At 45.1% G+C, this 26,818-nt stretch overlaps 1 protein-coding gene and 1 long non-coding RNA gene across 8 annotated transcripts; one reads left to right on the forward strand and one right to left on the reverse strand.

Annotated features, from left to right (window-relative positions):
* Positions 1–715: 715 nt before the first annotated feature.
* Positions 716–10,692, reverse strand: LOC130684971 (uncharacterized). Its single transcript, XR_008999431.1, has 3 exons — positions 10,477–10,692; positions 6,477–6,603; positions 716–4,105 (listed from the first exon to the last, which is right to left on the reverse strand). It is a non-coding gene; the product is annotated as an uncharacterized LOC130684971 (long non-coding RNA).
* EIF2D (eukaryotic translation initiation factor 2D) lies at positions 9,588–26,697 on the forward strand. Of its 7 annotated transcripts, none has more exons than XM_036909794.2 (15): positions 9,588–9,804; positions 10,720–10,910; positions 11,870–12,016; positions 12,531–12,577; positions 15,209–15,316; positions 16,974–17,115; positions 17,569–17,686; positions 19,275–19,320; positions 19,738–19,841; positions 19,963–20,112; positions 20,468–20,557; positions 21,251–21,346; positions 22,386–22,506; positions 24,757–24,931; positions 26,492–26,697. In XM_036909794.2, the coding sequence occupies exons 1-15, from the start codon at positions 9,749–9,751 to the stop codon at positions 26,560–26,562; spliced, it is 1,662 nt and encodes a 553-aa protein (XP_036765689.2). In that variant the 5' UTR covers positions 9,588–9,748; the 3' UTR covers positions 26,563–26,697. The 7 variants fall into 7 exon arrangements, with proteins under 7 accessions (XP_036765689.2, XP_036765688.2, XP_036765684.2 ...); XM_036909789.2 differs by having other exon boundaries at positions 9,590–9,804; positions 12,531–12,621; positions 16,868–17,115; XM_036909791.2 differs by having other exon boundaries at positions 9,592–9,804; positions 11,933–12,016; positions 12,531–12,621; positions 16,868–17,115.
* The last annotated feature ends 121 nt before the right edge of the window (positions 26,698–26,818 follow it).

The raw sequence follows: 26,818 nt of genomic DNA on the forward strand, positions 1-26,818 counted from the left end.
GGTGTAGCTGGCATCTGCCTAATTGCAATCCTTACCCTTCACAAATGGGCATATTCCTCCTTAAGGCAAAGCTGGAGGAATCGGGTCTGTCTTGCCAGAACAGAAGGGGAGGGCTGTCCAGGGTATCCTTCTGTCAACCGAAAAAAAAAACAAAGATGTAAAACAATTTTTGCATGTGTTTTATTTGAGATTTTAAGGATTATAATCTGGGATGATGGATTCAGGAGGAAACCCAAATATACACAGAAACACAGATTTAGTTGGAAACCAAATCCAAAGAGGGCAAAGGGCTTAGAGTTTGTAAAGCGAAAAGGGGAACTCCAAGAGGGCTTATATGGGTTGTTTGGAAAGAATTGCAATTGGCTAAAACCTACTGTGACCTACATTTAGCTGTACACAATTGGTTGCTTAAGCTATTCACTAGACAAAAAGTCCACTTGTTTCAGGCAACAGATATTTGTCTAGGATGCTTATGGTTTGATGTTCTGAGAACAGTTTCAGAAAAGAGGCCTGGCATAGATGCTATTTCCTTAATGGCCCCCAACTCCACTTTAGTTTACTCTGGTGGTCAATGTCAACTCCATTTTGTCTACATTTATACTTTGATAATAGGTTATTGGAAGTACCTGGCATAAGCCTGATTGCAAACACGGACACACAAAAATGCACATATTCTCCCTGAAGGCAGAGTTGGAGGAATCCTGGCTGCCTTGTCAGGTCTGGAACTGGGCAAGTGGTGGACTGGCTGGGGGATTCCCCAGTAAGAGACATCTGGGAAGGGGACCCTTGACTGCAGCAGAATCACATGACCCCGTCAGGCAGCCAGTCGTAATGGGGACTGACCACCATCAGTTTGTACCTGCCACCTCGTAAAGACGCATATTCAACGGAGTATATTTGAAGACCTAATTGGATTCATTTAGCTATTCATGAATCGGGCTGTTTCCCATCTAGCAACTAGAGAGATGCTCCAAGGAACTCTGCAGAATGGAGGGATTTTATAGGCAAAAACCGGGTGGGACAATTAGGAAAAGAAACTAAAGAGTTTCAGGCAAGGTCACATTATTTTAGAGGGAAGTATATGGAGTCTTTTCAGGTGGGTTTGGGACTTTCATCTCCCTCTGGTGATAGCCGGGGCTCATTTGACAGATTATTTCAATAAGCAGAAAATTCATGACCCACAGGTTAAGTCTACATTTCTGGAGTAGGTTGAAACTGCAGTTAAGTTATATACTAAGCCTGGTCTGGCGACTTGGCCTAGAATCAGTGACTCTATTTTGGGCCTGTGGTTTCTTTTTAACAATTTCCTGTTTTGATCAGACTCTCAGCTTCCCTGAGACATGTAATCAAATTTTGAAGCATTAGAGCCACTCTCAGGTACTCCTCTGAAGTTCTCATAGATTTTGCTGATCCTTTTGTGTGGTGTCCACAGGTCATGAGATTTTGGTTTAAGCCCTGTGACACTCACAGGTCACAGCTTCAGGTTCACTTTCTATAAATTAGTCATTCATTTGGTTCCTTTTTTTATTTTTCATTTTTAGGGAGATTATTTGCTTGATGATTAGTGGCTATGAATGTGCATTGAAAGCTTTTGAGAAAATACAACACATTAGGGAAATGATTATAACTATAAGCAGGATAATTCCCAATGTCTTGGTCCCCGAGACCCAAGCCAATCACAGGAGGATGCCAAGGAAGGAGTCACCTGTTTAAGCCAAGTGGCTTGCTCAGGGATCTTACATAACTGTTTCAACTTCCACAAAAGTGTTAGGTCAAGTATAGCAGGTGATGTTGGCCACAGCACAGACACCTCCTTGCTCAGCTAAAACATAATCAAGGGCTATCCTGTCGTCAAGAACAACTTTTGGCCTTAGTTTTTCTTGATAGAAAGAGTTCAGCTTTCTTAAGTAATGAAAGACCTGATAAAGACAATGCAGAAAATTATTTGGGCAAAATTAAGAATCTTTGTTTTCTGAACAGATTACCTAAAAGATAAAAAACCTTTTAAATTTCTTATCAAGAGCAGACCAGTAGTCCAAGAACACTTTGTCCTTTTAACAGAGAGAAAACCAAATTCGAGGTTTGCACAATGACTTTTACCATTAAAATGTATTCATTCAAATCTTATTCTTGACCACACATAAAATTCCTTTCCAAAGATTCCTTTTTCACAAACTTTCTACAACTTTGTTTTCCCTCAAAAATGCATTTCTATTCTTTATACCTTCAAGGAAAATACACATTTTAATTACTGTACATACAAAGACGTTTCCTTTATAATATTTCTAATAGATTTAATTACATATAGCAATTTGAATTCTTAACCCTAGAAACCTTAATTTCTAGTGAAAACTTAGAAATAAGCAATTATGAACTGTTAAACCAGCATTCTTTAGATTTACAAATTTATAAGTATATATTTCATAATTTCTAAAAACATGTCTTTTTCAATTTTCTGATGTAGTACTAACACATCCAAGTATTTTTTAGTTTCTTTGTAATAAGCCAATATCAGGGAGACTATGTTCAGTAATTAATATTTCAGTATTTTATCTTATTTGGAAATGATCTAGGTATTTAATGACTATCCATCATCTAATATTACATAGCAGAACTCTAAAGTTTAAGTTGCCCCAAAGATTTGAGGAAACTGTTTAAGTAGATATAAGTATTACTGAAAAGTTCATTTATTTAATGATGATAACTCTAAAGACATGCCTGTTTTAATTAAACCAACAAACTTAAACTAGCTTTAGTACTCAATATTTTTCCAGATCATGGGAATCTGAAATTCATTTGGATTAAGTTTCTATTATATTTCTGAGAATTTAATTTATATAAGTGCTTAATTTTCTTTAAGCTTATTAAATAAAGCTTTCTCTTTTACAAATTAATTTTGTCAATACCATCCAGAGTCAGAAAATACCACACATTAACAACATATATACACATGAAATACAGACCTATGCAAACAGACACCTATTATAGCTTTCATTTTTAAAATTATTGCCATTAATTAGATACATTAATACAAAATTAACTAGTTATAAAAGAAGTTGGAGGTAAGTTGTTTTTCTGGTAGACGGATAGATTAAGGTACCTGCTCAGATGACTAAAACTTTTTCTGATATTTGTAGAGAACACTCTTAAGATTTGTATTTGTCCTTGACAAGTCAAGTTCCAAACAACTTTTCTGTCTTTTCTTCTTTCTTCTGATATGAATTACCTCCCTAAAATTCTCATTTTAAAGAGACTGCCTAAATAAGAGTTTCTGGAGAAGACCACGTAGAACATTTACACGTCAAGGTCCCAGGGGGAAGAAAATGCAAGCTTTTTATTGAAATAAATAGGACAGGTTTGGAGAGTGATAAAAAGAACTGATGGACTTTGAATTGTTTCTGGAGCCATACCTTTGGTCCTATAAAGATTATAGTTGTAAAACAAGGACAGGTGTTTTTATTTATTTTTTCTTTTTTTAATTTATTTCTTAATAGGAGAAAAAACAAAGTTTATTTATGAACATACAGGGAGAATGAGGTATATATGTCATCCTGAAATCAAGGAGAAGGGGGTAAGGGTGTGAGACTTCAAAGGAAAAGAGAAGCTATCAAGGGAATATGAAAGGAGTAAATGTTTGATAAGCAAATGTTTGATGGGCCATGCAGAAACAATGTGGGGGGCACAGAGGTATTTTAACAGACTTAGCCATATTCCTCCCTGTCTAACACACCCAGTTCACTTTATAATCTAGCCATCCATGGTGACAGCTCTCTTCCTGGAGCAGGTCTTCTACCTAAACTCTTTTTATGCAGTTGGGGGTTGGGAGGTCTCAAAGTTTCTTTTTGAGTCTTTTGGACCTCAATTCTTCTCAATTCTGAAATAATCTGCATGTCACAATGGCACATCTTAGGGCAGCCTGCCCTTGGTCCCTACGGTTCCCTCCCCTGAAACTTCCACGGAAGGTTCACATTAAAAATTGAGTTGATAAACGTTCCATCTCATGGAGTCAGTCAGTCTAGGTCCATTCAGTTGAGTGATGATGCAAGCATGTTCCCAGAGTTAGACCTACTTATGATTCAAGTAATCAAGTATTAAAAAGACATTTCTATGGAAACAAAAGAAAAACAAAGGTTAATGGTTGGAGCAAATTATAAACCCAGTGTCTAAGTCCTGGGTGCTGCCAATAAGGACAGATATTTTTAATTCCTCAAAGAACTGGGTTGTTACCTAAATGGCATCAAAGACTGACACACCCATCCACCTCTGGGTGCATTTAGCTTAGGGGAGAAGGTCTACAAAAATTCTTATCAGGCTCTGAATATCAGCTTCCAATTTGGATGAATTTTTTATCATAAAGTTATTAAATACTTTCAAATGTTTTGTAGGTTTCAGCCAGGACAAACAGTAAATATTTCTCACAGTTTCAAACAACCCAAAGGATTCAAGAGGCATCCTCAAAAAGTGCAAAAGATATCTTCACAAGATCTAGAGTCACTTCCACAGCTAGCCAGAGAAGTAACTGACAACCTGCATGTCCCTGAGAAGCAGAAACCAAGCCAAGTTCTTGGGATGTAAAATGAGACAAACAAGAAGGAAATAGCTATTCCCAGAGAGACAAGACTAACAACCAATTTGGTCTGGATTTGGAAAGTTAGGGACAAGGTGAAATTTTATTTCCCTCTCTTGACTTGCCTTAGGAAGTAATCTATTAACTGAAACTTTTGAGGATCTTCCCTGAATTTAAGACATTCTTTAACTATGGCCTTTAGGTCAGTCTTTGACCAAGGAATGAAAGACGTCTGAAGAGGATTGCCTGTAGCTTCAGGTGATCTTTATTTTGGATGCTTGAGAGTCTCTTCAGAATGGAAAGACAATTCAGACCAATGATTACAAGGATGAGTACGCAAAAAAGGCATACAGGTGAGAGGAGTAAGAGTCATATCAGTCTTGTTTTAGGTAGTTTTAGCTCTTTAATTTTTCATTTGTCTTTTGCAATGAACCTTTCAGTGAAACTATCTTGGTATTTTTAAACCTTTTGGAGGCTTCAGCATGCCAGTTAAAATAGGTACCCCATTCTGTTTCATTTTGGAACACTTGCTTTCAGGTGCACTTCGTAAGTGACCTTATCTAATTGGAATATTACCCATAATGGCTATTGTAATTCCAGGTTGCTTTTAGTAAAATTTTTCCATCTTGTTGGATACCTGCAGCTTCCAAAATCATAGTTCTTAGACATAAAAACAAGCAGGTGTGCCAGAAATTGGTGCACTCAACTCTGGATTTAAAGGATGCCATTACTTCTAGCTATGACTTTTTACTTTTTAGTTATTACTTTTAGCTAGACCTTTGGGTTTCTCAGAGCCAAACCAATACCTATGCCACAGGGATGGGACCGTGGGGTGTTTTACAGTGTACCTCATTGCATGGACTTCTTCTCAGGATGGTATGTGACATAGTGTTAATCTAACCTGTTCTGGACCAACTTATCCTACCACAGAATTCTTCTTGAGGTGGTGAGCTCTCTAACAGCCTTCAAGTGCTCAAATTGTGCCCACCAATGTTTGTGGCTTTTTTTTTTTTTTTTAGACTTTTGGGTTTTCCATTAGCAACTGGCCTTCATTTAAAATAAAATTTTATTCACCTGAGACTTTGCACTGGACCCAGTCTAGCTCAAATCAGATCCAGTCTGTAACTGGGAGTGTGGGGGGTAGATCTTTCTCCCAGCCTGGGGCAAATTACCTTTGAAACTGAAATCAGTCAAAGGGAGAAATAAAGTGAGAGAAATCCCTTTATTGCTTACAAGCAGTCGTCTACTTCTGCTCACCCGTGTCTCTCACCACAGGCTGCAAAGAGGGACCCCACCAAACTTCTCCAGTCCAGTTATACCCTCGCTCCCCCAACCCTTGTAATCACCTATTGATATGGAGACGCACTAAGGCCAGATGAGAGATTCTGGAAATACTGCAATTTTACCCACACAGCCCGATCTCAACCCAGTCTGGTCTTTAAATTGGACCCAGTCCAACTCAGGTTGGTACCACCACCAATCTCTGTGGAACCTTGGAATGGGGAAGGGATTGAACAAGCAAATCCCAAGGAGTGGGGAATGTGGGCTGATTTCAAACCAGAGAAGTGCAGCTGCTACCAACAGTTCCCAGTGTGGAATCTAAGGAAGGATTCCAAACAAATGGGGAATTGCAGCTAAACCATCAGAAGCTCCCAAAGTGGAATCCAGAGAGAGATCTAAGATCTGGGGTTTCCACCTGAGGACTTGTAGTGTGAAAGACGAGGGGCTTAGTTCAGGGTAGAACTGTCTGCCAGCCCAGTAAGGCTCCAGGCAGAACTGTTTGCCAGCCCAACTGGGCTCTGGGCGTTACTGTCTGCCAACTCAAGCTACCCTGCCCTGCAAAGGAAATCCAATTAGATCAGATCCTCAACACAAAGAGAGTGGAGCTCAGAACTGAGAGAGGACTTACCCATGGCTTTCGGAGGTGGCGAGAAAGACAGTGAACTCAAAGGGCTCATGGGGTGCCAGCCCTGTGTTTCTTGTGGTTACCAAATGCCATAGGAAGTTCATGTCAGAGCCCGTCATTGCCACCAAATCTATTTAAAAAAAAATTCAACTAGGTAAATTTGAAGGTCTAATTGACTGTATTAAATGATTCATGAATCAGGCTACATCCCAGCCAACAAAAAGAGAGATGTTCTGAGCTTTACAAAATGGAACGATTTATGGGCAGAAATGGGCAGAACAATTAGCGAAAGAAAAGAAAGAGTTGTTTCAGGCAAGGTCACCTTCCCTTAGGGGAAGAGCAGAGGGTCTGATTAGGTAGATTACCTCATCTTCCTTTGGGGGTTGGAGACAGATTACTTCATTGACCAGAAAATTCCTGAGTGACCTGGTTTAAGACTACATCTCTGGGGGAGGTCGAAACTGCAGTTGGGTCAGGCATGAAGCCCAGTTTGGTGACTTGGCCTAGCATCAGTGACTCCATTTTGGGCCTGTGGTCTTCTTTCTAAAATGCCGGGAAAAGATTTTTTGGGGGTGGGCTCTCCCTACCCTGAGGCCCTTCAGGTGGTTGGGCTATACCAGGAGCTCCATAAACCTGGAGTGACCCCTGTAGCCCAGGGCCATCTGACAGAGTGGACTGAGCATGACCGGGATGTTCTGGTCAGGGTACAGGGCAATGTCAGGAGATGGCAGTGCTGAGCTGGGCATAGCAGAGCTCTGCCTTCTTCAAACCTGACTTGGGGTTTTGATTTCAAGATCCCCTCATGTGCATATCTTCACCTCCTGTGTCCCCTTTTTATATTGTGAGTTCAGTGAGGCCATCCCATTCATAAAAAGCTGCAGATTTCATAGTGAAGAGTTAATGATTAGAGCTCGCTTTCCCATCCCCCTCCAACTTTGCATTAGTCAAACACCTTATGCTTTAAAATTTTCCATTTTCACATCAGAAGCAAAAGAGCCAGTGGAGGATGATTTCCTGGGAGAACAGCTGGACTACACATATCTGTGGATTCCATCACAGTGACATGGACTAAGTGGCTATTGCAGGGTGCACTGGGAGTGAGAAATGTTGGGTTCCTGTATTAGTTATTCATTGCTGCATAATGAATCATTCTCAAGCTTAATAGCTTAAGACAACAATAATTATTTACTATCTCATGGTTTCTGTGGATTAGGAATTCAGACAGGGCATAGTGGGGTGGCTAACCTCTGCTCCCTGATGACTGGGGCCTCAGATGGAAGACTTGAGAATTTGTGGGTGGGGATTTACCCTCTGGACTCTTATTCCTGCCCTTTTTTCTTTTCTTTTCTTTTTAAATAAAAGATAGCCTGGGTGTGTATTCTACAGACTGAGAGCCTAGTGGGGCTGCACTGGAGCTGCAAATGGAAGGCTAAGAATCTGGGCTTGCAGGGCCCAGGGTTCAGCCAGCTTGCCTGGCAACAGGACCAGGAAGACAGCTGCTTTCCCACAACAGGGCCACTGGCAGGTTCATGATACAGGCAGATAAGGTGGGATGGTGTCCACCTGGGGAAACGGAGAGCTTGCTTTGCCAGTAGGGAGGCAGGATGCCATGGTACAGAATCCCCTTGGTTCTTGGCTCCTGGTTGTCAACCATGAATTCATTTTTAGGCTGATAATCTATGCCTTCTTATCCAGGATGCATGGTGCATAATAATTTCCCTAGCTTGAGATGTCTAGAATTCCCTGGAGTAACTTTCCTCAGCTCCCTGGACAGAGGCTGCCTGGCAAGCTATGCTGCAACAGGCCTGGTCAACAGCGCAGAGTCAGGCGTCACACCCCCATGTGTGGCTGGGCAGGGGCCCAGAGGGACAGGGCTCTGTGGCAATGTCCTCCTTTGAGCTCCTCTGACTTTGGCCTGTGGTTGGGCGGTTTCAGAGGAAAGGCCTGGTGGGTCAGAAGTGTAGGAGGAGCCCGAGTTGGGGCTGGTCTCTAGGTCACATTAGAGGCCCTTCTAAGAATGGTAGTGGTGGTCAGTCACTGTGAAGGCCTATCCTTGGACAGCCAATGTGGAATTCTCCTTTGTGTAACTGTGTCATTGCGTTTACCATGTAGGATTATTTTCTTGGTAAGAAGGACACTCTGCTCTGAAGTTTTCATATGTAAAACTTAATTTAGTAGGAGTCAGGCAGTCCCTCTCAGGTAAAACCGATTCCTCAACCCTGTCTGGGACTTTTCTTTTTTTGTTGTTGTTGTTGGATTAATATCTACTATCTATCAAAAACTGGATAAGCACTGTGCAACATATTACATACACTATATCAGTATTTTCTCATGGAAGCTCTATGAAGTAGGTATTACACCCACATCTTCAAAGAATGCAAAAATTTCAGAAAGGATAAGCTGTTGGGCCACGATCACACCACAAGGTAAAAGCCAAACCATAATTTGACCCTAAAAATCTATCTCAAAGATTTTCTAAAATAAGCAATATATTTAATTACTTTGGACACAACCCCTCCCACCCCAATTACGCCTGAATGAAAAGGTACATAAAAAATGCTCAAAATGTTTTGAAACCATAGATTTGAAGACCATTTGTGGCTTTTTCCTTGTAACATGGAGAGCAAACCTGGGACAAGAGTGGATTGATTCCCTGTTATTGTTATTATCATCCCCACGCAAATTAAAAAACAGGGAGGAGAAAATCTTGGAGAAAATCCTAGCTGCGGCCCCTGGCGTGCAATAACATGTAAAGATCTTAATAAACAAAAGCCCATAAGAAAAGCATTCAAGAGGCCTGCAAGCTTAATTAAACGCTAGAATTCAATAAATTTTGTGGTGTTGAACTAAATTGAATGTAATGGGAGCTGGCACTGCTTCTCCTCCACACGCCAACGCGGCTGGAGTGGAAGCGAACAAAACCGCTGGGGGAGCCACGGGGTAACCAAGCCTTGAAGGCTGGAGGCGCTCGCGCAGGCGCAGAGCCGGACAGAGGCGGTCCCCGGCCACAGGGGTGGGGCGTCCCCCCGACGCGCAGGAGCCCGCCCCGCCTTCCCCGGGCCCCGCCCGCCACCTTCAGTTCCGCATCTTGCCACTAGGGGCGGCCGCGGTCTCTGGCGCCCCAACAGCCGCGAAGCTGCGCAGCCCGAGTTTCCAGCCGGGCTCTTTTCCCAGCCGGGCCCCAGCATGGCTGCCCCCAGGGCTGTGGGTTGTGGAGCCGCCACGCTCTCCCGGTGCTGAGAGCTCCTGGCTTCTGTGCGTCCACTCCAGCAGACATGTTTGCGAAGGCCTTTCGGGTCAAGTCCAACACGGCCATCAAAGGGTCGGACAGGTGAGGGCGAGAGGGCCCTGCTCCGCCCCCCCAGGGCACCCACACGTCTCTCAAGCCCGGCTGGCCCCCAGCCCTCCCTGGACTCGGTCAGCCGACCCGGGGTGGAGACCGATGGGTACAGCCGGGAAAGGAAGGACCCGAGGGGGCAAGGATGGGTATGACACATTTTGAGGACAAAGATGGGGAGGAGGCCTGATTTATCTCCCCGGCTGTCTTTTGGGTGTTCATCGTGAGTTTAAAGGAACGTGATTCAACCAGCACTTATTGACTGCAGTCGATGTAAGGTGTTGTGGAGGATGCAAAAATGAAGGAATACAGGGTCTCTGCCCGCCAAAGAACTTACGGTCCCTTGGGAGAGACCAGATGAGGCACTGAGAACTGCAAATATACGAGAAAAAGTGTCTAGTGATTACTCCTGGCAGGAGAGACGAGAGAGATGCGGGAGAGGATAAGGCGCATGTGGTAAGGAGAGCGTAACTTCGGTGTTGCAAACGTAGTTACCGAGGGTTGTGAATTTTAGACCCAGTGTTCTATAGCTGTCATTGTTGGTGCCCTGGTGTAGCTATTTAATCCTAAAATGACAGATTTGACACGCATATATGAGAAAGGAATGGGTTCCAGGGCTAGGCTTGCAGTCAGGAAGCAGGGCTGAGTTTCCAATGGCAGGCTTACTTGGACTGCTCACTGGGTTCTCCGTTGTCCTCTTCCTTTGTAAAAATGGAAAGATGCGCCCCAGGGACAAGTGAAAATAGGTGAGACACTGGATGAGAAAGAGAATAGGATGTTTTGGTGAGAATAGGGCATCATAAATCAGTTTTTTTTGGCTCTCAAAATTTTATAGTAAGTCCTTTTGAGTCCTCAATATTTATAGTGAAATCTGTCCAGGCAGCATTCATACAGGTGTGCTTCCTGCAGGAGAAAGCTCCGTGCTGATGTGACAGCCGCTTTCCCCACTCTTGGAACGGATCAGATCTCTGAGCTAGTGCCTGGAAAGGAAGAGCTCAACGTTGTGAAGCTGTATACTCACAGAGGGGAGGTGGTGACCGTGTACGTGAGTGGTGGTAACCCCATCCTATTTGAACTGGAGAAAAATCTATATCCGACAGGTATGTCAATAGGATGGAGATGGTCATTACTATAGTCCTTGCCTAACATCTGTTTCTCCTTATTTTTTCCATTAACCTCTCCTTAAAACAAACAAGTGCAGAATCTTCCAGTACCGTCCCTGAGGATCTTTTTGTACCTAGTGTCCCTAGTTTAGGACTTTCAAGACCAGAAACTTCTGTAGGAGGGAGGAAAAAAAGGGCTAACAGAAAGAGAGTGGTTGTCACAGAAAGTTCTGAGATGAACAGACTAGTGGGTTAACTAAGGATGGCACAGAGGTCTTGGAAATGGTGGGATTTCAGGGAATGTAAAAATGTTTTCAAAATGATCACTAGTAGGATTTTAAGATACAGACGAGATACTGCAATAGGAAAAAAGCTGGATTAACTAAATTACATACCTAGCTGTGTTCATGATGTACTTCAACCGAGATACCTCACAGGGGTTCTTTCTTAGGCTCTGCGAATTCTTTGCCTTCTCTGTGACAGATCTCAGGGACTCAGTGTCCTTTTCTCTTTTCTATAGCTGCTGACATCTACTTTGTCACTTGGGGCTTGGCTGCAACAGTGCAATGCCGTCTCCTTAGGCCACTCCTACCCCCACTGCTCTTTGCTGCTGTACAAACACAGGGTCTTTTTGATCTAAGGGTTTTGCTGCTAATCACCATGGAAATAAAGGGAATAAAAATAATAAGCATGGGAAAGTTTTAAAGTATCTTCCAGGCTGGTGCCCTGTTCTTAGGTTATTTGCTGCTGGGGTCATGAGTGGAATCCTCACTGGGTCTCTGTCCCCGGTTTTATCCACTGTGGCCATTTTCTGCTGTTGCCATCCAGGTGGAACAATAGGTGCCTCCAAAAGTGACATCCAGGTTCTTAAGTCTCTGCCTTCTTCAAGAATGAAACCTCGTTGAGCCTTAAGCCTTATTTTTAGCTTTGAGTTGAATTTCTTTTCTATGTCCTAGGTAAAGTGAACTTAGTGATTGGCCTTTTGGCAGTAAGTATTTTCTGGGTCTCTCTTTGGGCAGTGTACACCCTGTGGTCCTATCCTGATCTTCTACCGACGTTCACAACATGGCCTCTGGTGCTCGAAAAACTGGTGGGGGGAGCAGGTAAGGGGATTTTCCTATATTCTGGCTATTGGCTGACACCTACTCAGTAAGGGCCGACTCCTTTAATAAACGCATTCATTTTCTGCATTTAGCTGGTTGAAAAATGGAATCTCCCCACCCCTCCCAAGTGTGTTGTATCTCTTACTTGGCTGCTTCCATGAGCTCTCCAGGCCTCTCTGAACCTGTTGTAAGGCTTAAATTACATAAGTGATGTGAAAGTCTTTTGTGAACTGCCATGTGCTAGACTTTAGATCGCTGAGCTGAAGTTAGGATAAGATAGATCGTGGACCTGGACCCTGAGCTTTGGGCTTCAGTTTGACCAACTCACACCCACACAACTGTCACCCCCACAAAGGGAAAAGGGGTATATTCAGGTTTTTGTTTTTTGCCCTCATTATAAATAACACAGCCGGTACTTAATGTTTGTTGAGTGAACGAATAAATGAGGAGGTAAAATGTGGAACTGGACGGAGGCGGAAGGTTGGTTGTGATGCTCTTGTTCTGTTCGCTGCAGATTTGATGCTGCCGGGAGTAGTGGTGCCCCCTGCTGGTCTGCCTCAGGTACAGCAGGGTGACCTCTGTGCCATTGCCTTGGTGGGGAACAGGTACTGTGCCAGTCAGCCGTGCTTTTGGGGGAAGCGCTTAGGTAAAACTGGGGAGCGGGGTGGGTAGTGACAACTTCCAAAGCATATGGATAAAGTAGTATTAAAAGAAGAAAACCGGTTCTTCTGGAAGAAGCAGAGTGGGCCATTGGGAGCATGGCATCAAGCCTGTGGGGTGTCCACACAACCAACCTAAGTTATTAGTGTCTTTGCCACTGCCTCACACACTTTTTAAAAAAAATAATTTTAGATTTACAGAAGAATTGCAAAGATAATACGGAGTTCTGATATACATCTTACCCAGCTTCCTGTAATAAGAGCATCTTACATAACCACAGTACAGTTATCAAAACTAAGGAATTAACATTGGCATGATCCTATTAACAGAATTACAGACCTTATTCATATTTCCCCAGTTTGTCCACCGATGCCTTTTTGTCTGTTCAAGCATCCAATCTAGAATATCCCATTTAGTTGTCATGTCTTAGTTTCCTGTCTGACATTTTCTTGGTCTTTCTTTGTCTTTCACGACCTTGACACTTTTTCCCCCATCATCCATATTATCATCCTTGTCTTTTAATTATTTTTAATAACTTTACTGAGATACAGTTTATACACTATAAACTATTTACAAGTGTAATAGTTCACCTATTTACAAGTGTACTGTGGAGTGATTTTTAGTCTTTACAGAGTTCAGCCATCACCACTCTGCTTTTTAAAAAAAATAAATTAGTAAGTAATCATATGAACAATTCTGAAAAGCCAAAAATCCCCTCACCCCATAATCCTTTTCTCCTAGAAGTAACCATTATCATTTTGATGTATATCCTTGCCAGTTTTTTTCAATGCACATATTCGTGTGTGTAGAGAAATGCATGATTTGGGTGTGTTTGTTCAAAAATACAAAAAAAAAAAACAGACTATGCTTTAGCTACATTGTTTTTCATTTAAGATAGCATGGACATTTTCCATGTCTGCAAGCACAGACACGGTGCATCTTTTTACTTGCTGTGTGGTGATGGAAGAAGTCCCCTCCTGGGGGACACTGTGGTTGCCTCCAGTTTGTCTCTATCACAAATAGTAGCTTACTGATGCCTCTGGGGACCACCAGTGCCAATATTTTTCTAGAGTAAATACAAAGGAGCAGAACTGTGAGGCTAAAGGTCATTTTCTGTTGCCCTACAAAAAAGCTGTCTCAGTTTTCACTCCCACCTACTGGGTATTTGGAACCTGTTTTGCTACACTCTCACCAGTTCTGGGCATGATGGGTCATATTCATATTCTAGATGCTTGAACAGACAAAAACACATCCAGAGCGAAAAATGACATCTCATCACTGTACTCACTGCTTCCTAGAGAGAGAGAGAGATTGATTGTAGGCATAGGAGGGGTCAGCACTTAAAGATCTTTTTTTTTTTTTTGCTGCTTATATTCTCCTATTTTTCTTGAACCTTTTGGAACCAGGCACCTAGAAATGTTTCTTTCCTTCCTTGTTTTCCTGTAGTAGAAGGTGCAGTTGAAAAGAATGGTGTCATTATTTTTGTCCCCATGCTTTATCTAAGATAGGAGAAAACAGACATAAATGTGTATTCGGCCTGCTCAGTTTGGCCTTTAGAATGTATATGGAATGAAGCTTGGGGGTGGTTTGTGGCAGGGCATAAGGATACGAGGGGGTTTACTAAAAATACAAGCCATGTTCAAGACTGAAGTTCTTGAGCCGTTGACCCTTCCAGGGGTAGAAGAAAAGACCCCACTTTTCGGAATGGGAAAGAAGTAGACTGTAAGTTTCTGTGGCAGGAGTTGACCCATGGGCACAGCATGTGGAGACACCAGGTTAGCAAATGTTTTTTTAAGGTCAGATGTTGGGAACTCTGCCCCTGAGTCTTCTCCCTTGGGCCCAGGCGACCTTGGCAGGACTGTACATTCCCCCACTGCTATCCAGCGGATCACTGATCCTACAGGCAATGTGTGAGCGATACTTGAGTAACACCAGGCTGACAGAGATTTCCTATCGGGCTTTGGAAGTTTTGTAGCTACTATAAATGTGGTCATTTTTTATATTCAGGACACACCCAGCTCTTAGAGACACAGAGCAAGCCCTGTTACAAAGAGCTACCTCCAAAGGACCCTCTCTAGTCGGTGCCACTACTTATCTCTCCTCTCTTCCCTGTGCATCCCTCAGCCTGATTTACGGCAAATGAATGGCCTCCTTTCTGAAGTTCTATATAGGATAGCTATACCTTTAAGGTAGGGTAGGTATGTTATATTTTTGAAATTAAAAAAAGGGAACTTTTAAATATCCTTCCAAGTCCTGCCTGCATTTAATTCATAATAGGAATAAAACAAATAGTAATAATGGCAGCAGAGGAGTTACCTATACGGAAGGGAAATGTTTAGCCAAGAGGTTTTTAGAAGTCATATTTATAGGTAGTCTGAGGAAAACAATAACCAGACTGAGTTCAGTTTTGTGATACAAGCGGATCCTTCAAATTGGACTGTGGTGCTTTTAAGTGCGCGTGCTTAGAAAGCTGGTCTTGAGATGTGCTCCCAGACGACCTCTGACCCTTGTCTCTGGCCTCCTCCCTCTCAGAGCCCCTGTTGCCGTTGGAGTTGCTGCCATGTCCACAGCCCAGATGCTGACGTCAGGCCTAAAGGGAAGGGGCTTCTCTGTGCTGCACACCCACCAGGACCACTTGTGGTGGGTTTGGAGTTTCTTCTGTTTTACAGGGACCTGGGGGGTGGAGAGAGCACAGGCCCTGGCTTCCGAAGTGAGAGTTTTGGTCCCTGCTGGGTCCTTAGGCAAGTTGCTGACTCAAGACATTAATTTCCTTGCTAAATGGGAGGAAATTTTTTTTTTTTTTGCCTGTTTGGAGAAGAAATTACACAGAGCTTTGATTATTTTCTAGGTGAACTGCACAATCCTAGACCTTAGGGATTGTCTACTCTGCCTCTCGGCACAGTGACATGCCTCGTTTCTATAACTGGGCCGACCTGGCCTTATCTGCCACTCACAGTTAGGCACCTGCTGGGCCTGAGATGAGTGCTCAGACGTTCTCGCTTCCCAGTCCACGTCAGAGCACAGTCCATCCTCAGGCACCTGGGCGATAACCTGGTTACTTTCATGTTGTTCAAGTCTCACATTTCAGACTTCCTCCCTATTATGGAAGTTACTCTTTCTCACTGTAACAGTGCTTTCTGAAAGCTTATTTTCTTGTCATTTTACCAATGCAGTAAACAGCAATTTTCTCAAAGGCAATATACCTGGTCTTTCGGCCACGTGTTGTGCCTGTTGGCATAGATTCACCCTTACTACTTCACTATTTCACCCGATCTTGAAGTTACCCATTTCACAAGCTTATTGTCCAGTGCCCCACGTTGCCAGCGATCCAACCGCATCAGGCTGTGCTTCAGCAGAGGTCTGAGGATGCCGGCAGCTGGGCCTCCACACCTTGTTTTCTGACCGTCAGTCTGAGCGGTCAAGGCCATATTGTCCAAATTGTTTTGTCAGCAGCTCCCTGAGCCCCGCTCCCGGCCCCTTTCCAAAAATGTCTGTGGTATTTACCTGATCAGAAAGGCTTCCACATACACTGACCACCCTGCCAACAGTAATAATAAGCCCTGCAGCACCTGTCAGTTAAAACTAGTTTGATTTACGTCGTCTCGGCCATGACAGAGCTTCCCGCTTCCCCGTCTGTGCAAACTCTGCCCTGTGGCCCCGCTTCTGCTCCTGTCTTGCTCCGGCCTGGTGGCCCGCGCGGCCCCGTGATCTCTGCTCTGCGGGCTGGGCCGCATCCCGACGTCATGCAGACGCAGCTGCATTGCAGTCCTTGAGCGGCCCAGGCGGTCGTGTTGTGTCGTACACTCTGAGTGACACTCTGTGTGCCACCAAACGGGTACTGCAGATGTACTTGTGATCTTCATTTTGTTACTTAATTCAACACGGTCTTATTTTTACCTCACATGAAGGGAATACTTTTGGGAGCTCCTCCACTACTTTTCTTTGTCCTTTCCCTGAGTCCAGATGTCTGTTAATAATATTACTGTTCCTTTGAGATAGGGAGGAGGCCAGGATTACTCTCCCCATTTAAGAGATGAGGAAACTGAGGCATGGGACTTTTTTGGTTGAGATGACAGCCCAGGCTCTCAGCCCTCTCCCGGACACCCCTGCCTGCGGCTCTTGCTCTCTCTGGACTCGCAGCTGACCCCCTGACCGGGGCTGCTAGATGTTTCTGATAGAAACTTTTTCCAGGCGATCTGGAGACCAGTCCTCTCCACCTTGCGTCGCTCCACCGACCCTGGGTGCCCCAGGCCTCAGGGAAGAGAAGCAGTCTGTCCAGGCAGCCTCTGCCCTGCAGGGAGACATGAGGCGCCTGACCCTGGAGGGAGAGGAGGGGGAGAATCGGGCGGCTCAGCAGACGTCCCTGTCAGAAGTCTCAGAAGACCCCAGCATCAGCAGCCCGACCCCCCCAGACCCCCCAGACAGCAAGACCCTTCAAGGTATGGCTCTCGGGGGACGCTGGGCCCGTCTGCTCTGGGCTGCGGAGGCCGAAGCCCTCTGCTTCCGATGGGAGCAGCACCAGAGCCCTGGGAGAGGACGGCAAAGGCCTTATCTGTGGTCAGGGTGGTGGACCTGCCCTTTGACATCTCACCTGGGGGTCTTCCTGGTGCCAGTCTGCCCGGGATGTGGACTGCCTCCAGTGTCCCAGGTTTCTTCTGGCTGCTCCTGGCCGGGGAGGACTGTGCGGCTGGACCTCTTCTCTGGGGTCAGTCCTCCCTCGGGCTCAGTGCCGAGGAGGTTCTGGGAGCTTTGCTATCTGGGACCGGGGCCCTCCAGAGCTGAGGGGTGAGACTTGGTGGGGGAGGGGGGCGCACTGGGCAGGGCGTTTACTGTCTTGCACCGGGCACTCTGTGTCGCTTAGGAAGGACATGGTTCTGGTTTTTTCCTTGCAGAGCAAATGGATGAGCTGTTGCATCAGTGCTTCTTGCATGCTTTGAAGAGCCGGGTCAAGAAGGCCGACCTCCCTTTACTCACCAGCACTTTCCTCGGCAGCCACGTGTTCTCCTGCTGGTACGGAAGGCGTGGTGTGGGCTGGGGGCCAGGGCCTGGGCTCCCTCCTGTTCCTAGGTGGTAGGACAGGGCAGGGCTGAGGGCAGAATTGGCTGAGGGGCGTGCTGGGGGAAGAGTGGAGTGGAGGGTTGGTCTGGCAAGCACATTAGGCCTTGAGTTTTAGAGACTTAAGTTTTAGTCAGTGACTGGATGTTAAGGAAATGAAGGGTAAAATTCCCAAGATTCTCTGAGCACTGCCTCTGCCGTGGTGACCCTGGGATGTCCCTCACAAACTGGGCAGTCTCTGTGTCAGGAGGCTTCTTCTGAAACGTTCACCCTCCTCACACTTCTGCAAAGTAGGACCAGGTTAGGTTGTATCAGGAGGATGAATTGGTGTGAACCCCTGACCCCCCATCATAAGCTACCAGGACAGAGAGGGCTTTATGTGGACAGACCCTGGACCTTAAAGACAGAGCCATCTGCGCTCAAATGCTCCTCAGGGTGTTGGAGCAAGGCGAATGTGAGCCCTGACTTCCAGCACTTGTCGGATCGCTGTCAAGATTAAATTGCTAGACATTAACTAAACACCCAATAAATATCATGTCAGGAGGTTTGCTTGTTGATTTTTACCCTAACTGTGCTGCTTTCTTTTTGAGAAATTTGCTGTTTTTAAAAATGTGATTTTAATGTGATTCTCTGTTTACATGTTGGCTTCTTTAAGGCATCCTATGCAAGTATGGGGCCTGGAGTGTGGGTGGCAGGATACTTGGGAATTGATCCTGACGTCGCTGGGTTGCAAATACGTGGGAAAGGGATCCTGGAATAGTTTTTAGGTTAGAGGTTCTTAATCTGGGATGGGTTCTAGAATCCCACTGCTATTGCTGTTGTATTGAGAGAAGAACTAAGTTCTGAGGAGAAAGACTGATCATAGCTTTCATTAGGAACTTGCCCCACAAAACTAGCAGCTGCTAGGGTAGCAGGCTTTTTCTATAAAGAGTCACATAGTAAATACTTAAGGCTTTGCAGGCCACGCAGCCTCGATTGTAACTACGCAACTCTGCCATTGTGGCACAAAGGCGACCACAGACAGTAGGTGAATGGATGGGCGTGTCCAGGTTCGGCCTGTAGTATGTCGTTTGCCGATCCGCCTCCGGTGAGCTTGGTGCTGGAAAGGTTTGCCTTGAGGTGAGACGTTTGAAGCCACAGAAGGTTGTCTTATTTGAGAGGAATCTAAAGCTCTATCTAGTACAGTAGCCACTAGGCACAACGTGGCTACTTAAATTAATTAAAATGAAATAAAATATAAAATGTATTTCCTCAGTCACATCAGTCACATTTCAAGTGCTTAATGGCCACATGTGGCTGGTGGCTACCAAACTGGATAACAGAGGACAATCCACCTTCACAGAAAGGTCTTCAGGCAGCAGTGATCTAGTCTTCTAACGTCTGTAACCTCTCTGATGCTGCCCCTGGGCAGAGAGTTCTGAACAGAAGCCTTTCTCTGAACACGGAAGAGGAAGGTGGAGGGAAAATGCCCTCCTCTGAGCGTCAGGCAGGTCCCACCACTGCTGCTTGGTTAGCTTAACTTGCCTTTTCCGTCTGCCACCAGCCCTGAAGGACAACAACTGGACATAAAGAAGTCAAGCTACAAAAAGGTGAGCGGGCGCCTTCTCTGCATGCCCACACACAGGGCTGGGTAGGGCACAAATGACAGGCTCGGTGTCACTGGGGTTGCCCTGTCACAGGGCTCAGGCTAGGCTGAAGCTTTGGATTCCAGGTGTAAGGAGGGAAAAGCAACCCCTGCCCCAGGCTGCGGCAGCTGGGTAGGCCCCCAGCCCTTCCCTCCTTTCAACCCCCTTGCATCTGAGCAGAGTCCTGAGAGGCTTCCCCAGTTAGTCTCTAGCATCTTCGCAGCCCCCAGTCCCCAGGGTGGGGGTGCCTCCCAGCTCCTAGGGTGACAAGGGCAGGGACTGTCCCGGTCCTCGCCTGGCCCTGCCTAGCTGGGTGTCTGGCACATGCAGGCACTCGTGTGTGGAGTCGGAGTCCCCGACCACCGGCCCTCTCTCCCTTAGCTCTCTAAGTTCCTGCAGCGCATGCAGCAGGAGCAGATTATACAGGTGAAGGAGCTGAGCAAAGGGGTGGAGAGCATTGTGGCCGTGGCCTGGAAACACCCGAGGTGAGTGCAGGGGGCCTGGTCGCCGCAGCACAGCTGGCCCCAGGGCCCCTGGGCCACGGACTGGAGATTGCTGGGACACTAGTATAAAATGTGTTTTTTCTTTCCTTCTGCTGGGTTTTAGGATCACATCTTTCGTCATACCCGAGCCCTCCCCGACCTCCCAGACTGTCCAGGAGGGTAGCAGGGAACAGCCCTATCACCCTCCAGATATAAAACCCCTCTACTGTGTCCCAGCCAGCATGACCCTGCTCTTCCAGGAGTCTGGCCACAAGTGAGTCTTTGGAGAGCAGCCCTTCTCTGCCTGCGTGGTGTTCTGGCCTGTAGTTCCTCTCAAGCTGAGTAGTGTTCTGTGACTGGCAAACCTGCTCTGCCCTGTTCTCCCTTTTCCCAGATCCAGCTTCAAGCCTCTACCCTGGGAAGTGTCTCTGGACTAAATGAGAGAGTAGGTCTCCCCCTTTTCTACCTTTAACCTTTCTTCACACGGTCCTGCTCACCTCAGTCAGGCAAAGGGAAGAAAAGAGAGGTCGAAAAGCTGAGGAAAGCACCCTGCTGAACAGGGCGTGAGTCTTGGTCTTTGCAGTTGTCTCCCACACAGCATGAACTAATGTCCCCCACTTCTCACCTAGGAAGGGGAGCGTTCTCGAGGGTGGTGAGGTCCGAAAGATCATCATTGACTATGTCAAGAAAAATGATCTGGTTGATGCAAACAACAAAAAGTGAGTGGCTGGGGAAGGGCAGTCTGTGGTGTTCAGGATTAACCCTTAGCCACAGTCCTTAACACTGTGGAGGGTGGGGGCATGGAGGCAAGTGCAGAGGATCACAGCCTTCTAGAGATGACCAGGACCCGTGGCTTCTGAACCATGGGCAGCAGACACCTAGAGTTACAGGCCCCTGGTTGCTCTCTCTGTTTACTGTAGATGGCATAATGTATCTCACCAATATCCAGCACTGATTTTCAAATATAGATGATATCATGTGGAATAAAATGCAAACGTCAAAGAACTGTACAGAAGTCACCAGAGATTTCTGGTATTCTCTATTTTCTTAGTAAGTGGATACAGAAGATAAAACTACTTGCATTATTTTTTTTTAACTTTCAAGAGATATCTGCATGATCAAAAAGTTGGGAATTCCCAGTCTAATCATGGTTACTTAATAGCAGAACCGAGCCAAGAATCATGGTCTGTGGGTTTATCCCACTTTCCCCTCCACCACCTGCTTCTCCCTTGTTCTAGGAAGGCATCCTCACACCTCCCATCTGTAGGGTACATTGCTTCACGGACTGTGGTCCCAGTCGGTTCTAATCATCCTGAATGACCACAAAGGACATGAAAGATGAATCCTGAGCTGGCCGGTGGGTCAGAAGGGATGGGGCTTGAATTCTTTTACTGCCTCTTCTCTCTCTTTAGTCTTGTGAAGTTGGACCCCATCCTATGTGACTGCATGTTAGAGAAAAATGAACAGCACACAGTTGTGAAGCTTCCATGGGACAGTCTCCTGACCAGGTAGTGGGGACTGGCAGCCCCTCCCTTAATATCTATCACATTGGATAGTTTGAATTGTCACTGTCTTAGTCTGATTCTTTCCGTAATTCATGTCATATCAGTTTACATAAACACGGGTTTGGGTAATTCTGATTTGGAGGGCCTTTTGGGATGATTTGAGCCCACACAATATAGGAGGACTTGAAAAAAGAAAAGAAGAACATTAATTAGAAGTAAGAACTTCAAAAAGATTTGGAAGCAAAGAGAAGCTGGAGGGTGGGGAGTGGGGATTGTCTTCAGGTCTTTAAAGGAAAGCTTCCTACACTCTTTCTTTCCCACAGAACAAACATTGAAAATAATTTATATCAGGAGTTATCCAACCAAAGCCCATGGGCCAAATCTGGCCTGCTGTTTTTGTAAATATGATCTTATTAGGACACAGTCACACCCACTTATATATGTATTGTCTTTGGGCTGCTTTCGTGCTACAGGAGCAGAACTGGGTAATTGCAGCAGAGACCATATGGCCCGAAAATTGTAAACTATACACTGTCTAGCCCTTTATAGAAAAAGTTCATAAATCCCAACATATATGATAACAAGAGAAAATCTGGCTAGATAAAAGGTAGACATTCTCTGGGGGTACAAATGGTCTATGAAAGATGCCTTAGCAGAACACATCAGAAATGCAAAGCAGCAGGTTTGTTAGGCCGGGTAAGGTGGAGTCTAGAGACAAGTAGTAAACTGCACAGGCAGCTGGGCAGATTTTCAGGCGACCAGGTCAAGCAGGCAGTGTCCAGGGGCTCAGGTCACTAATGTTCCCTTCCACGAATCAGTGGGTCTTGACTTTGGTGACCCTTTGGAGAGTTTTAAAAAATATATATGCCTGGTCAGAGTTTCTGATTTAATTGTTCTGGGTACAGCTTCCTAGGTGAGATGCAAGATTCTGATGTGTAGCCTGCAAGGACTGGCTTGTACCCAACTGCCTGCTGCTAGTGGGGAATGAGGAAATGGTTTCTGTTGGCTTTGTCGGTCCATAACTCATTAACTCCCATTTCAGATGTCTGGAAAAATTGCAGCCTGCCTATCAAGTGACCTTTTCCGGACAGGAGCCCATTGTGAAGAAAGGCAAAGTCTGGCCAATTGACATCACCCTAGCACAGAGAGCTTCTAACAAAAAGGTACTGTAAAAGAGACACATTTGAAGATGGTGATTTAATGTCCCCTGAGTTCTAGTCTCTCTAATGTGATTGGAGGTTTTTAGATTGGCCTGGAACACCTCAAAGGTACTTACGAAACAGACACGTTTGCATGTATCCAAAAGGTAAAGCTGATCCCCTCACTCACTGCCTCTAGCATTTTGTGCTAGGGAACATGCTAGGGCCTGGTTCTAAAGGTAAGCAAGATTTTATTTTTATTTTTTCTTAGGACTATGTTACAGGCTTTCAGCTCTTACTCATTCTGTTACCTCTTGGGTCTTGCTCAGTGAAAACAGCTTATAAAGAATTGCTAAAGGAACTGAGCATGTTTAGCTCAGCAACACAGAGTCTTAGGGAACAAATTATATCTGTCCCCAAGTATATGAAAAGCTCCCTTTGGGAAAAGAAGTACACTTATTCTGTGTCCCCTGAACAAACAGAAATAGGATTATACAGTGGTAATCCCAAGAAGATAAACTTGGGTTCAAAATAAAGAACTTTCTAGTAGTAAATAGTTATGAGCATGGGCTTTGGGATTAGAGACCTGGGTTCAAATGTGGCCTTTGCCTCACTGCTTGACTTTCAGCAAGTTACTTCATGTCTTTTTGCCTGAGTTTTCTTATGTGAAAAATGGGACCTGTCTTATAAGGATAATGAAGGAAATCAATTGATTTGATCAAAGGATCAAATGAAGGAATATACGTGGGTGAAACACTTAGAATAGCCCTTGGCAGAGAAACATTCAATACATGAGAACCAACAATAGCCTTAAGAAACATTAGCAATAACCAGTATTTCTTGATTATGTAATTATGTGCTCTCATGAGCCAGATGGTATAAAGTGAAGAAGCGATCGCCATGAATTTATATGGGAAAGTTTTGAGCTTTCTCAGACCTCAAACATCACCTCTCTTGGGCTTTTCTTAAATCTTAGGACACCTCTTGCTAACGGATGCACAAAATAAATCCAAAGAAAGCACAGACGCTCACAAATACAGTCCAAAGCTATAGTAGCCTGATGGCGAGATGCTGAGGGTGGTTCCCAGGGAAAGAGCTTGGCGGGGCCCCTCTCCCTGCTTGGGGGCACACTACCTACGTAAGGGCTCACGGCCATGATGTTTTCCCTTCTCAGCTTTTTTCATGAAGCCAGAATCCTCTTTGGATTTCTTTTGGCTAGCGAAACAGGCACTGTGGCGGGTCTTTTGTAAAAACAAAGTGGCCTCCTGCGGACTTTCTAAACTCAAGAGATATCTACATTTACTTAATTATAATTGGCTTATTTTTTATAGTAATAACAAGTAGAATTGTCCAAAATTGAAATTGATGCTTTTTAAAACAGAGAGTTGTTTTCTGGAGGTCTACAAGCAAAGATTAGCTGACCATTTGTTAGGAGGTGATGTCAGGGGTTCATGTTGATTAGATGTGACCTCTCATGTCTTACCGAGTCTAAGATTCTCTGGCACTGGAGTCCCTTGACAAGCCTAGGTTATTTGAAACTTTCATAGACTTCACTGCAAGCAGCCACCCCAGACCTACTGATAGTAACACACTTTACCATCTCTGGTCATGAATGAGAGAGAACTTGTTTTAAAGAGACAGGCAGAGAACTGTGATTTTTTCTTTTTTTAAGTACTAATGTTTTTCCTTTTTATCTCAAGTCACTTGTTGTTTGTGAAGTTGATAATAATAGAAAAATTCATGTGTCACTTCTGATGAGTTACTTGGTACTAAGGAATTATTGTTCATTTATTTTTAGGTGTGATGATGTTAAAAAGAGCCCTTATTGTTTGGAGATACATACTGAAATACTTGTAGATGAAATGATCTCATGTAAAGGAGAATTTGCTTTAAAGTAATACTGGAGTGGGGGGTGGACAGAGATATAGATGAATCAAGGTTGGTCATGAGTTGATAATTGTTGAAACCAGTGATGGGTACATGGAGCTCTTACAGTATTCGGCCTTTATTTATGTTTTAAATTCTCCGTAATTAAAAAAAAACTTAAAAAAAAGTATGTTATATGTGGAATAGAGAGTTATCTACTCCACTAAATATATAACATGCTTACTGGATGGAGTAGAAAGAATCAATTTAGAAGCACAAAAATAAATTACTTGGTTGAAAAGTTACCAGTGTTGCAGGGATGGTGACCACGGGGTGAGAAGGCCGCTGAGGCTGCAGAAGTGGGGGCATGTGGTGGTCTGCACTCACCGCCAGTCTTCTGTCCCCCAGGTGACGGTGGTCCGGAATTTGGAGGCCTATGGTCTAGACCCGTGCTCGGTGGCTGCCGTCCTCCAGCAGCGATGCCAGGCTAGTACCACTGTCACATCTGCCCCTGGGGCCAAGGACAGGCTGCAGGTGCAGGTCCAGGGAAACCAGATCCACCACCTCAGCCGGCTGTTGCTAGGTGAGCATCCCCTCTGAAGAAGCAGACACTGGTCTAACTGGGCAAAAATCTTCCCAGCAGCTCAACTCGCTCTAGTTACTGTAATACATATATATGGCCATATAGTTTTTATGTGCCAGTAAAAGGTGGAGCTAATGTTTGAACCAGATCCTTTGGACTCCAAATTCCGTGCTCTCTCCACCACGCTATTAGTTTTCTTCCTAGTTTTCCCTTCTTTTAAAACATTTGTTGGGCATCCAAACTGAACAAGGCACTTTGCTGGGCTTTTCACAGGCATGATTTCTCTTAATCCTAATGGCGCTGCCGAATGGTTTCTGCCTTCTGGGCAGCTGAGGAAACAGCTCGGGGAGGCTCAGTACTGTGCCCGGAGGCACTCAGTTACTGAGAGCTGCAGCTGGGCCCTGAACTTTGATCCGCCTGACTGCACGTTCTAAGTTCTTGTAGAAAGTCACTCTCCGGGTCACCCTGCCTGTGGTGTGTTCTCAGTTCAAGCCATCCTCCACATCTCTGCCCGAGTCAGCTCTCTAAAACAAACGTGATCACATCACTCGCCTCTAAAAAAGTTGTATGCCTCTTCACTGCCTTTAGAATTAACTGGTGTGCTCCATAAACAGGACCCACCCAGTCTAACCCCCATCTTCCGCTCGGGCTCCCTGGCAGCTCCCACACCCCTCCCGGGCCGCAGCCATGCTGGGCTCCTTGATGTCTCTGAGTGCGCCAGGCAGGCTCACACTCCAGTGCTCTCATCTCTGTTGTCCCCTCACCTACTGTGCCTTCCCAGCATCTGCGTGACCTGAGTGACTCACTGGCCTAACTCAGGGAAGCCTGTCTCAGAGCACATCCCATTTTTTGTTTCTTGAAATTAGCACTTAAAAAATTGCTAATGGAGTACTTCCCAGTTGTGTTTATATTTCTACTCAGTGTCTGCAGCTTGGCTGGTTTTTTCTACTGTCTGAACCCCCTGCCGCACGGAGTGTCTTGAGTCAGAGACCTTGCCTTGTTCATCTTCATGCAGTTTTCATGCTCAGGGTCTGGCACGTAGGAAATGCTCAATGAGCAAATTTGTTTTATGGCCCAAGGCAGTCCCCAGATGTTAACTTTTAGAGTTGAGCCCCTTTAAGCAAAGCACCCCATTTGAGGTGCTGAGAAGAAATACAGAGGAAAATAGACAAACACATGACTGAACACAGACACACAATTCTTTCTCATGAGAAAATTATAGATGTCTCAAGTACACCTACAAAGTAGCTATGAGTGTGAAATTTGCTGAAATACACACTTCGGCCCCCACGTGTAAGCATAAATGGTTCATGACAGAAGGCCTGCATAGCAGTTGAGTTTGAGCTGGGTACAGAAGAGATCACATGATAGAAATAGTTTGGACAGAGGTCTGACAGCCAGAATGAGTGCCCGGTGGCGCCAGCAGGCCAGGAGGCGGGTGTGCCAGCTGAGGCCGTGGGGGTCAGGCCAAGAAGGGCATCGTGAGATGAAGGGGAAGGGGGGGGCAGCACAAGAGCAAAGTCAGGCCCCCCTGAGGAGTTTCTGCTTTTTGCATCGTAGATGAGTATCAGCTTCCTCGAAAATACATCCAAGGCCTAGAAAAGGCCCCTAAACCTGGCAAGAAGAAGTGAGAGAGCCTTGTTTCATGCACTCGATCCAGTGGGAATCCAAGCTCTGGGCTGGTAATTTATATGAGTATTTTCAGCTTTTGCAAATAAAAAATATATATAATTCTTTACCAAAATAAATTTTTATTCTAATCTAAATCTGCTTCCCTTCGTTTCCTCCACTTAGCCAAAACACTGTGCCAGACCTTCCAGTCAGAAGCCACTCTAAGTCGGCAGCAGAGGCTCACTGGGGCGTCTTTTCCATTCATGTGGTTTCCGT

Source organism: Manis pentadactyla, chromosome 9 (assembly GCF_030020395.1).
Source record: "Manis pentadactyla isolate mManPen7 chromosome 9, mManPen7.hap1, whole genome shotgun sequence".
NCBI classification, from domain to species: Eukaryota; Metazoa; Chordata; class Mammalia; order Pholidota; family Manidae; genus Manis; species Manis pentadactyla.